This window comes from Larimichthys crocea, unplaced genomic scaffold, assembly GCF_000972845.2.
Source record: "Larimichthys crocea isolate SSNF unplaced genomic scaffold, L_crocea_2.0 scaffold434, whole genome shotgun sequence".
Taxonomy (NCBI): Eukaryota; Metazoa; Chordata; class Actinopteri; family Sciaenidae; genus Larimichthys; species Larimichthys crocea.
Genome location: NW_020855649.1, coordinates 218,291 through 229,729, shown reverse-complemented (window position 1 = coordinate 229,729; position 11,439 = coordinate 218,291). Strand labels below are relative to the sequence as shown.

Genomic DNA, 11,439 nt, shown 5'->3' with positions numbered 1-11,439 from the left:
CCACCACAGACACCAACTAGACTTGTGAAATGTTTTATCTATTTATGGGGATCACTCTCGCCCAACTGCCACCTTCACATTACCTGCTGGCAGTATCCAAAGGTGGCAAGATTATCAATTGTTATATAAGTTTGTATCATTATCATCTCTTTTCCTATTGGCTGGGAAGGTCACGTGATAACGGAACGAGGTCTCAATACCTGACAGCAACTTTTTTTTGGTTATACCCAGCTGCCCGTGGTGTGATCAGCATTTGGCCTCTTTCAGATCCACCTTTTGTTGTTGTAAAATGAGCATTCCAGTGGTGGACTTTGGCGCATACAGCCTGAGTCAAAAAGATGTTGCCGACGAGCAGATGCGCAACTTGAGCGAAGAGCTGAAAACGGCTTTCACAGAAGTTGGTTTTGTTTTTCTGAAGAACACTGGGATCACTCAGGAGGAGGTGAGAACAGCACATAAACTTTAAAAAAAAGAAGTAGCATTTAGTCTGTTGAAAGGTTTCATTATAGTGGAATGCGTCCTTTCTCCTACTGTGTTTGGATAGGTGGATCGTGTTATGGACATATCTAAGAAATTCTTCATGCAGCCAGATGAACTTAAACGACCCTTCAGCAGGAAATCCTTTGCCAACAATCCTAACCATGGATGGGTGTCTCTGGAAACTGAGAGGTAGAAATCAGAATATGAACACATTTCTTTATCTGCAAAGTGTATTTGTTTTTAATGTGAGCCACTGTTTTTCAGGTTGAATCCACGTCGACCTGGAGACCTAAAGGAAGCATTCAACATTGCTTCATTTCACCCTGACATAGTAATGACCACAGCTCTCAAACTTCTTCAGAACTAGACAAGGCTGTATTTTGGCACATGGTTCTCACAGGACAGCAATACTACAAACATGATGATCTCTAGAATATTGGATATGGCTGCAGTAGCTTAACCTTAAACATCTACAGCACTAAAACAAAACATAAACATTAGTGCAGCAGTATTATAAATCCAAAAACATCATAATCGTGAAACACTGACTGTTTATCTGCATGAGTACTTTTACTTTTGGATACTTTAAGTACATTCTGATCTTGGTTTTACTTCAGGGAAGTTTTGCATGCAGGACTTTTACTTGGAGCAATGTGGCATTAACAAAGGATCTGAACCCTGCTTCAGGATCAGTTTAGAGGTCGAAGTACAACAAAATTACTCTCAAACACAGACATTTCTGTTCTGCTCTGTCTTGTAATAAGTAAACCTATTTTATAGATGTGTTAAGTGGCATCGTCTAGCGGTAAGGTGGATAGCCCTTGCCTTACTATCTCCTTCCAAGCATGTTGGAGAAACTATGGTCACCGTGAAGACCCTATCTAGAGCCAGTGTTTACCTTGTCTGCTCTGGGCTGTAGAAAAACATTTGTACAATGTGGCAGACGTTCACTGCTCTGCTTCCTGTGTAGACATAAAGGGCTCATTCTAAAGTAGCAAATACAAGACTTGTATTTCCAGGTTAAAAACATACTCATAAATGTTATTTATGAGTTATGGGATATTTAAATAATTGTAATTTTAAAGTATGTTTTCATTTGCGTATAATTTCCTTAAAATAAGAATGTGTTTTTGAATCCTTTTAATTTCCACAGAGGGTGTGGACCCTCTTCCACAGAGCCATGTTGCTACAGTAGTCAAGAACAGACAAACAAAACGATGGCCCTTGATAGGGCCTTTTGCATTTTTGTGCGGCCACAGTAGTTTCTTCTATACCCTTGGAAGGGGACAGTGAGGCGAGGGCAATCTGGAACCTCATTGCTCGACATTATTAAATCCCATACTAAAATCTTTGCTTATGTTATGCGTTTATGATTATTTAAAAATGATTAGCTGCCGATAACAGATTTTTAACAGATTTATTCTTTTATCCTCTGCTGTAGAAATGGCCATCAGGTGCTGTAGCAGCGTTCCAGGAGATCCAGAAGTCTTTCTTCCTGCGCTGTAAAGAGCTGAGTCTGCGGGTGCTGAGGGTGATGGCCTACAGTCTGGGTCTGGACCCCGAAGTGTTCCTGAGTACACACCGCTTAATAGGAAGTATGCACAAAACATCACAATCACTACAGAGTGTGGCATTGTGGGTTCAAGTTGTATGTCAAGGAATCCAGACCAGCTGATGTGTGTCAGCACTGTGACTCGACTCTTTGTTTGTCTTCTGAGCATGTGTGGCTTCCTCATTCACTCAAGTACTATACTTAAGTACACATTTGACTTGTACTTTACTTGAGTGTTTTCATTTATTTGCAACTTTATACTTCACTACATCTCAGAGGCAAATACTGAACTTTTTACTCCATTACATTTGTCTGACAGCTTTAGTTACTAGTTACTGTCACACAATTTCCCAGCTAGTATAGAGTAGTATATTGCGTGCATATTTAGAGGAACTTCATTTGTGTTTTTCAGCAAAACGCCTAAATGTTGAAACATAATGAAACCTTTTCTCTATTAACCCCAAGTTAAAAAGCTGAATTTACTCTACGGTCCCTTCATGTATAAATGGTAATAAAACAACATTAGAGATGAAAACAAGTAGGAACTGAATTAAAGATAAGTTAATTAAATAAAGAATAAACTCAGCCAAGCCTTAAAGTACCTTCTTGTTCTTACACCTCTCTTAAATATGCTAAAACTCCCAGTAAAGTAAAAAATCTTAAGCCCAATGTAGACTCTTGTGATAATATACAAGGTTTTAACAGTGTTGCTGTGTCTCTTCTAGCTGACGAAAATGGCACAACACTGCGATCTCTGTACTACCCCCCAGTAAACAGTGAGAAAGCGAAGGAAGGTCAGCTGCGATGTGGAGAGCATTCAGACTATGGCAGCATCACTCTGTTGTTTCAGAGCTCTGAAGGTCTGCAGGTAACACCGCTGACTTCTCCACCTCTCTGGATGCAAACTACATTTTCCACTTTTAAAACTAACTGAAGCCTTATGACTGCATCTGTGCAAAATAAATCTTCAGGCATGTAATCCACCTGATACTTGGTAACCTACAGGTGCGTAGACGTTCAGGTGAATTCATCTACGCTCCCTGCATCCCTGGAACAGTCCTCGTCAATATTGCTGAGCTGGTACAGCGCTGGACCAGCGATCAGTTTGTCTCTGTGGTGAGTTGAGAGTTCTACAGTTAGAGTATGTCTCACATCTGAATGAAAAAGATTTGGTGTATTTGTTCTACAGTCATTTTAAAGTTATAATTACAGAAAGGACACAGATGTGTGCATGGAGCTTAACAAGACATATTTATAGACCTACAAGACCTACAAGAGCTCCTCTTTTTGCATTAAGAGATGTCAGCAAAGGTGTCACAATGACGTATCGCTGCAGACTAAAGATTAAAGTTATCTATCAATAAATTGAATAGTTTGCCTGTGATCATATAGTATTTAGTTTGGTTCATTTTTTAGGGTCTAAGGCTTATTCAGGTTCAGTTCCAGTTTGTGGCTCTTTGTCTGCTCTTTCTCTGAAGCTGTGCTATTCAGTAGTAGCACAGAAAGATACTTTTCGAAAACTTGTAAGAATGGGGATATTAAAAGTAAAAAAAATAATACATTTGTTTTGGCACAACCCTTTACAGCACAGTGAAGAGGAGACCACTGTGTTGACACGTGGACAGCATGATATGTAATCATCATCACAGTGGTCTGATAATGAGACTGGTTCACCATTTTACAGTGGATACCAAACATGTGAAAGATGCGAAAGGCTCTACATAGAGCCAGAGTTTTATTTGTCCGTTCTGGGCCACTAAAGAAACATGTGCTCTATAGATATTAAAGGCTCATTCTGAGGTAACAAACATAACAGTTGATTATATACTAATGTTGTAACAGAGATGTGAATTTTATGTTCAATTTCTGCCATAATCTGTAAATGGAGCCTGTAAATCTGACACACTGGACTTTTAATGGTAAAAAAACAAAATATTTGTGCTGTTGATGTTGTTCATCCCTGCAGAAAAACAACAGTAATCGTACACTAAATGTTAGTATGATACACATTTCAGTTAAACTAGAACTATTCAGAATGAAGGTACCAAAAGAAGTCAGTGTGACGCTGTGAAGACTTCTTATTGTGGTTGTCCTGTTTTCCCTCAGCTCCACAGAGTTTTGCTGCCCCCTGTTGGAGAGTCCTGCACACGTCAGTCTCTGGCTTTCTTTGTCCAGCCAGATGATGAGGCTCTGATCACCTGCTGCGATGGCTCCAACAAATACCCTCCAGTTACAGCAGGCGCTTACCTCATCGAGCGCTTCAATGACTCATACGGACAGAGCTGAATTTGTACCTGTCAGTTCATTCACACACAACTGTTGATTATAGATATGATGTTGTCAATAACAGAGTCTGAAAAGTCTTTTATCATGCTTTTATCATAGTTACTTTTGCCAAAATGATGAATATGGATTCCACAATGTTTTTTATATTTTTAATTGTGTTCTGAGTGATTGCATTTTTCTGATAATCATTGAATTAATGTGTGTGATCACACAGAAGAAGACACAAATCTGCAAGCTCATTCACTTTATTGTCCACATTCAAACCTTGTACAACTGTTTCATGATTCAGGATGTTGAGTGGTGGACAGATTTCACTGCTTTTTGAAAAGGGACATAAAAAAAATAAAACCAACAAGTCCATTGTAACTTAACTCATCAAAAAGTATACTTTTTGATAAATAAAGTATAAGTAAAGTATACAAATTATTTGTATCCTTATGTCTCTCATTGGTTGTATTACTCTATAATATGGACAGTTTTGACCCTGTGACTATTTTTGGTGTAATTTAACATCTATGACAGAGATGACCTGCTGCAGCTTCATTCACAGCAGTGTAGAGAATGAATAAATTAAAAGTATTCTATGAAGAAAAATTACAAATTCACAGACACACCAAACACATACAACCACTTCAGATTCCAAACTGTCACTCTGACACCAGCACATTTATATTAAATTAAGAGCTTTAACTATTTGTAAATTAAATGTTCTTCAATCACCTGATCAAAAAAGGAGAACAGCTAGAAAAGGTCTTCTGAAAAACTGTGATTTCTAAACTTTGATTGATAGCATACTTTTTACACCAACAGAGGTGTACATTGTCACATAAATCATAAAATAAACATGATCATGATCTTACAAGTTACTAAAAAAATGGAGAATGTCCTTTCATTAGACAGCAGCACTACGTAAACACAACACAACAAAAACACTTACATTTCTGACAAAGGTTTCTCAGAAAAAAAATGGGCCTTCTTTTCTTTAGTGGAATAAATAAAGTTGTTTCCTTTAAGCAACAGTATCTGTGACAATGAACTACAGTGTGCACTAAACAAAACATTCACTTATTAGGCCAAAAGCCCTCCCCCATTTCACCCCAAAGCACTTCCCATGGAGAACATGCAAGTCCTTGTTGTGATAAAAGACCAAAATGACAAAAACAAAAGGGTCAGTTGTCTGCCAGGAAAACTGCTCCACGTTTCAAGTCTGATTTATGCAGCTGAATCATGGGCACTAACACCAAATCTGAAGCCTGAGATTAATATTTAGGCAGATATTTATCAAGTGTTTTTTTTTGTTTTTTTGAAAACCCTAACCAAAAATGGAAAATTAAATCATTACAAGACAAACACACACACACGTGCAGGCTCACTGGCAGTCATACAGCACGCAGAGTATTGAAGCCTGCTAAGAGTGTCCTGGCACTGGTACATCTTGCTGCTGGTGAGCGGGGGGCAGTGGTTGATTGTTTCCTGGTACGACTGGTTGGGATTCACTATTAGCTGTAGGAACTCCGGACTCTGCAACAGAGAGAGTCATGTCGGGGAACAAGTTAATGAGTTGAATTCACATGATCGAGAAGCTAATGATGATGACAGCTGAGGTTTTTGAGTCTTTTTTGCAGAAGTTAAAATGTTTCAATCTTGCACCTTATATGGTATAGCCGAATCTTTGGAGCATTATAACAGGAACTAAAAGTCAGGATATGACTACCTCTGCTTTAATTTTCTTATTATGCATCTTATGAAGTGCAAGACTGACTGGTAGGAGTACGTCTTTAACTGTGTGTGTTCTGTGTCAACTCTCCTTGGTTAAGTTGAGTTTAGACAACACTCATTACAATGTGATACTCACCTTTGACCTCAGCAATTGAGCTTTGGGCTTTTAGCCTTTCTATTTCTGCTACCGCCTGAGCAGAGAAAACAAGATGGGAAAAGTTAGAGCATCACAAAATATGTGGGAAGCTCTGCTCAGTTCAGTAACATAAATATTTTGTAAGAACACATCACTACCATAACTACACATTAATTACACATTAGGTTACAGTTTGACATGAGCCATGATTAAAATAGCTTAATCTGACTGTTTTAACCCACCCACTACATCTCAAACTTGGCAGCAGTTAGAGGTACTGTACATGCACAGAATCCACAGTTTACGATAATATTTAGGGGCAATTCATCATTGCTGTTACAAGAAAGTAACCCCTTGTCAACAAATCATGCATATCATCAGAAACAATCATTCAGACTGTTGAGGGACAAAATCCTGATTCGTGCAAATATATATTTTTTTTACTTCACCTGCTGTAGCCCGAACTTCTGAGCATTAAGTTCTTCCTCTTTCCTTTGAAGCTCCTCCCTCTGTTTCTGCAGCTCGGCTGACTTCTTATTGATGTCGTTCTCCTCATGGACCAGTTGCTGTTCATACTCTCTCAGCTCCTCCTCGGTGTAAAAGGGGTTTTGATCTAAAGTCTGCGGAGCCATGATGGAGGATGAATGAATATAAAGCAAACAGATATAGAAAGTAGCTAGCCAACTGATGGTTAGTTGAATTTAATATTGATAAAAGACACTAATGACAGCAAGGCCCACCAAATCTCACCAGTCTTCCAAAGAGAAACCTCACATTTCTGCTTGCATCTGTTAGACTTTCCTACAAAATCTCGCTCTTACCTCCCACTCGTCTTTTTCCAAGAACTCTTGCTTCTTTGTGGCTGCTATGAACTCACTCATTGACACAAGTCTGTCTTTATTGGTGTCCACCTGCATATCAACACATGAAGCTATATTAAATCAGTGTCAGGACCAATGACTTCACAAACTTGGAAGAGCAATGCACTTGGACCTATATTTATTTATTCTAATTAGAGGACAATAATAAACCCCTGAGTGGCATCATCTTATTGTCAAGGGGGTCCTTGACAATAAGATGACAAGAACACGACTCCCAAACCAAGTACCATCTGCACAAATTGAATGTTACTAATGTTCTGCTGTTAAACAGTCACACTTCTGAATCCTGATCATGTGAAAGCCTTCGTAACTGTTCTGCTGCTGTGGTGGCTCACCTCATTCATAACATGCTCTCTCATTCGCAGTCTCTCTTCCTCCATTTCAATCATGTCGTCTTCTTCATTTTCAGGGTTGTACACCTTCTCCAGCTTGGAGACACACATGGACACAAAGTTGTTGTTTTTTTTGTCAAATGCTTCTTCATTTAAATATTACATTATCCTAAAACACGCAGAACATCTGGAACATAAATACCTCTTTAGTGAAGAGTGCTTCGAGCTCGCTCTCATCGAAGAAGCCATCTCCGTTGCTGTCTGCAACACAAAGACTTTTGTCACTGGAAGGTAATTTAACGCTAGATTCAGAACTGGTTGAATGATTAGGAGAGCGAACAGTGATGGTCATTAGTTGTTCTTGGCTCTTTGGACAGATATCTGGTCTCTGGTTACCGTGCATTTTGAAGAAGGTCTTGGGATCAAAGTCTTCTGGATCCATACCATCTGCCTCCTGCCACACCTCCTTCAGCTGGTCTTGACTGCCCTGCAAACACGCACACAGACACACAGACACAGACACAGACACAGACACACACACACACACACACACACACACACACACACACACACACAGACATCATTTATTGTTCTTCCCGAAAGCATTTAAATAAAACCTGCTCAGCTGATTCCTGTATTTAATGAGATAATGAGACTAATATGAGTGGCATTAAGCTACTTAGATGAGTTAAATGATCCATTTGCATTAATGAACTTCATTACAGCAGGAGACTTACAGGGTGGTTCACTTTTGGATGACTGGCGTGTTTCTTTCTCATCTCCTCATAGTGCTGCTGCTCCTTCTTGCGGTCCTCCTCATTCATGTTCTTCAGACGTTCCCTCCTGTCATGCTCCTTCATCATCTCATACCTTTTGAACTCATCGTGGCGATCCTTGTCATAGTTCTCCAGATCGTTGGTTGCCTACAAATGAAAACAGAAACATGGAGATAGGGAAGTTCACATTTGGATTGTACAGCTTATACTGGTCTGCTGACTTTTCTGGAATTTATTTAAACACAAGTAGTGTCAATGATTCTTTATTCTACAGTCCTGTGGATACTCAGCTGGTATATGGTATATGGGAAATATTGCAAATACTAATTTGTCAGTATAGTTTGTTTTGACTAAGCAGCCCCAAGGCATAAATAACAGTAATCTAAAACAAACTGTAGGCTCCACTGTGAAACCAGACAGACAAACTAAAACAAACTATATGACTTCCCCTTTCAGTGTTTCATTCACAGGAAACACATTGCTCTCTCGAAACCAATGAATTTACCTCTGGTGCAGCAGACAGCTCATAAAAACACACAGCTGTTAATAAAGTTTTGGAGAGTTGACGTGAGCCAGCACAAAAAAAAAAAAAAAAAAATGAATGAGCGGTTCAGAAAAACATGTCTCACCCCTGTAATTCTCTATGGGCTCATCCATCCTAATGATAGCATTAGTATGAGGCAAGGTGTTCTTTACTGTGGTTACAGGTGGGACTGTGATGCAGCAGCACTACAGTACACATGCTTTCTGCTTTATTCCTACAGCAGCCAGGTCTCGTTTGGATATGCTATGTCATGTTATTAATGCAGTTCCATTGAAAAACAACAACCTCATCTGATTAGGTTTAGCCTTCATAGTCAACTTTTATGAGTGAGGAGCAGCAACTACAGCTGCTGAGGACATATTTATTCATTAAAAAAAAAAGTCAAATCTCCTATTGTGAAGATCTGATTAGTGAACAGTGTTTAGGTGTTTTGTCTGTTCCTGTACCGATTTGATGAGACGGTCCAGGTCCTCCACCTCAAATGTTTCCGGGTTCAGGTGATTGAGGTGCTCAAACTGTTTCAGCAGGGCGTGGTGGTCCACTGTGCGCCCTGCGAGAATTGCAGCGATGGAAAATGTATTCAAATGTAAAGTAGATCAAGTATTTTGCAGTTGTTGGACCTTAAAAGATAGTGTCTTTCAATAACTAACTTGTTGGTTAATCTTTCCCATGTGACTGTAACCAAACCAGCCAGTTTGTTTACTTGAGCTTCCGCTCTTATTTACTCATTTAGGAGTCAAATGAGTAAATAAAGCATACTTTTCTATGCACTGTAATATGAAATGCATAAATGCCATTTTGTTTTTAAAAAGTTATGTGTTACACTTTAACACTGATATCTCCTCATTCAGCAGCTCGCACTGACCAGTAGAAGTCGGTGGTAGCTGTGATGGGTGCTGTATTACATCACTTTCCTGTGTCTAACAGCCACATCCTATAGCTGACGATGACCCAACTACTAAGGCGTATTACCAAACATCTTGTGCAACTTCAAAAGCACAAGTCTGATAGAGAAACACATCCACATGACACACAGGATACTTACCGTTACCTCCCTGGATGTCTTGTTTGACTTTGATGAGCATCCGCAGCCTGTTCATCTCCTCTCTCTTCAGCTCGTCCAGTTTAGTACGAAAATTGTGGTGGACAAAGTCCAGCTCTTTGGAAAGTTTGCCTAACTGCGATCAGAAAAATCAACACACCACAGTTCAGTGTACTCATGTCAACAAAGAGCTTACAAAATTTACTGGGGTGCTTAGTAGGTATGCAGATGTACCTTGATGTCATCCATGTTGGCATTTTTGAGCTTTTCTTTAAAGTGGGGGTCTTTCTCGAGGTACTCAATGACCTCTCTGAGGTAGCGGTCGTAGTGCAGCCCAGTGTCCTGAAGCATGGACAAAATTCACATTTAACTTGACTTAATGGTGGCACACAATTCAACCTGATATTTGTTTGTTTGGAGCAAATACTCTAAAAGTGTTCCCATCAACTTTTTACCCACTAGCACGTGTACTTTCATATGACATAGCTCTGTCTGAGACAGTAATCCCAAATGGTTCCCTCCTCTGGATGACTGAGCATAATTAGTTTGGCGTAATTACAGTAACTATAAGATTTACATGTGACATCCCAGTATATGATCCCGTCTATGTGACTCACAGCACTCTGTGGTGGCTCCAGCTCTTCATGAGGGATTTCTTTGGTCTTGTCCATACTGATAGGCACTGACTGGATACACAGCCACAAACTGAGCAGAACCAGCCCACAATGGGCCAAAGCTTTGCCCCTCACCATCTGGTAAAGTACACAGAAAAAGAATAAAGCACATGAGGGATAGGATTGGGTAAATCACAACTCTGTTTTGTGTAACCACTAGTGTGGGCAGGTGTTTTATCCTTACAAAAGACAACACCCTTATTGTGTCAAGCATTGCAAAAGGCATACATGCCGCAACTTCACCTGGAGACAACATGAGATGAGGTTAGTCTTAATCTCAAAAACAACTCTCTACTACAGGCAAAGGACTGTGCAACATGTGTTTGATGGATAAGGACACAATGAGCTCACTTTAAAACAATTCCTCTACCACAGCCTTCTGACATAAAGACTGCTGTGAGCATGCAACTCACAATTCATGTCAGGCACAGCACAGAGGCGAGCAGGTTGTTCAGTGGGATGGTGAGGTGAAGATGGTAGCTAATTCATTATCCCACAGATGGAGAAAAGCTACCAAAGAAGCCTGAGCGTGTACGGGAAACTGCAATGATAAACCACCATTGTTACTTACTTGTAAGCTGGCCACTTCCGTCCTTCTTCACCGCGTTTTAACCGTGAAGTGTTCCTCAAAGTGTCTGAGCCTCTCTGCTGCTTGTTTACAGCTGTCAGCCACCTCCAGTATAAGTCTCCTTTGGCCACAACCTAAAAGGTTGTGTTCACCATGGCAACGCTCCGCCTCCGTTCGCCCCTATTGGACAGAAAAGGTAACATAATTTGTAAAACAGTCGCGTTGAGACCCGATTGGACGCTCAACCTGTCAGTCAAAATGTTTCCAACACATGCCGTGCTTTAAGGTGCGTTGAGCCAAACTGTACGTGGCGTTAAATGAAGCCCAGGCGAGGGGCGGGGTTAGTGTTTGGTAGTGTTTGATGTAAGGCAGTGCAACACTGTTCACACCGTACATCTGGATTATATACACGTGATTATGTATTTTGAATGGTTAAGTTAAATGAAGAT

At 40.0% G+C, this 11,439-nt stretch overlaps 2 protein-coding genes across 2 annotated transcripts; one reads left to right on the top strand and one right to left on the bottom strand.

The window, feature by feature from the left end:
- Window positions 1-30: 30 nt before the first annotated feature.
- si:dkey-10o6.2 (UPF0676 protein C1494.01) lies at window positions 31-5,392 on the top strand. Its single transcript, XM_010734427.3, has 8 exons — window positions 31-102; window positions 232-442; window positions 545-669; window positions 745-811; window positions 1,922-2,075; window positions 2,758-2,900; window positions 3,038-3,148; window positions 4,139-5,392. Exons 2-8 carry the CDS (start codon window positions 290-292, stop codon window positions 4,316-4,318), a joined length of 933 nt encoding a protein of 310 aa, XP_010732729.1. The 5' UTR covers window positions 31-102; window positions 232-289; the 3' UTR covers window positions 4,319-5,392.
- On the bottom strand, window positions 4,548-11,118 carry LOC104921786 (nucleobindin-2). Its single transcript, XM_010734428.3, has 13 exons — window positions 10,994-11,118; window positions 10,366-10,500; window positions 9,983-10,090; window positions 9,752-9,884; window positions 9,153-9,256; window positions 8,124-8,309; window positions 7,783-7,873; window positions 7,589-7,647; window positions 7,390-7,482; window positions 6,995-7,084; window positions 6,623-6,793; window positions 6,174-6,228; window positions 4,548-5,839 (listed from the first exon to the last, which is right to left on the bottom strand). Exons 2-13 carry the CDS (start codon window positions 10,498-10,500, stop codon window positions 5,727-5,729), a joined length of 1,338 nt encoding a protein of 445 aa, XP_010732730.2. The 5' UTR covers window positions 10,994-11,118; the 3' UTR covers window positions 4,548-5,726.
- Window positions 11,119-11,439: the final 321 nt, after the last annotated feature.

Excerpts from the sequence above, each read along its gene's own strand:
- si:dkey-10o6.2 (XM_010734427.3), top strand. The coding sequence starts at position 290 with ATGAGCATTCCAGTGGTGGACTTTGGCGCATACAGCCTGAGTCAAAAA. Across the intron at positions 670-744 it reads GTGTCTCTGGAAACTGAGAG|GTTGAATCCACGTCGACCTG; the intron begins GTAGAAATCAGA and ends ACTGTTTTTCAG. Across the intron at positions 2,076-2,757 it reads TACACACCGCTTAATAGGAA|CTGACGAAAATGGCACAACA; the intron begins GTATGCACAAAA and ends TGTCTCTTCTAG.
- LOC104921786 (XM_010734428.3), bottom strand. The coding sequence starts at position 10,500 with ATGGTGAGGGGCAAAGCTTTGGCCCATTGTGGGCTGGTTCTGCTCAGT. Across the intron at positions 9,257-9,751 it reads AGACATCCAGGGAGGTAACG|GGCGCACAGTGGACCACCAC; the intron begins GTAAGTATCCTG and ends CAATTCTCGCAG. Across the intron at positions 7,085-7,389 it reads GAGAGCATGTTATGAATGAG|GTGGACACCAATAAAGACAG; the intron begins GTGAGCCACCAC and ends GTTGATATGCAG.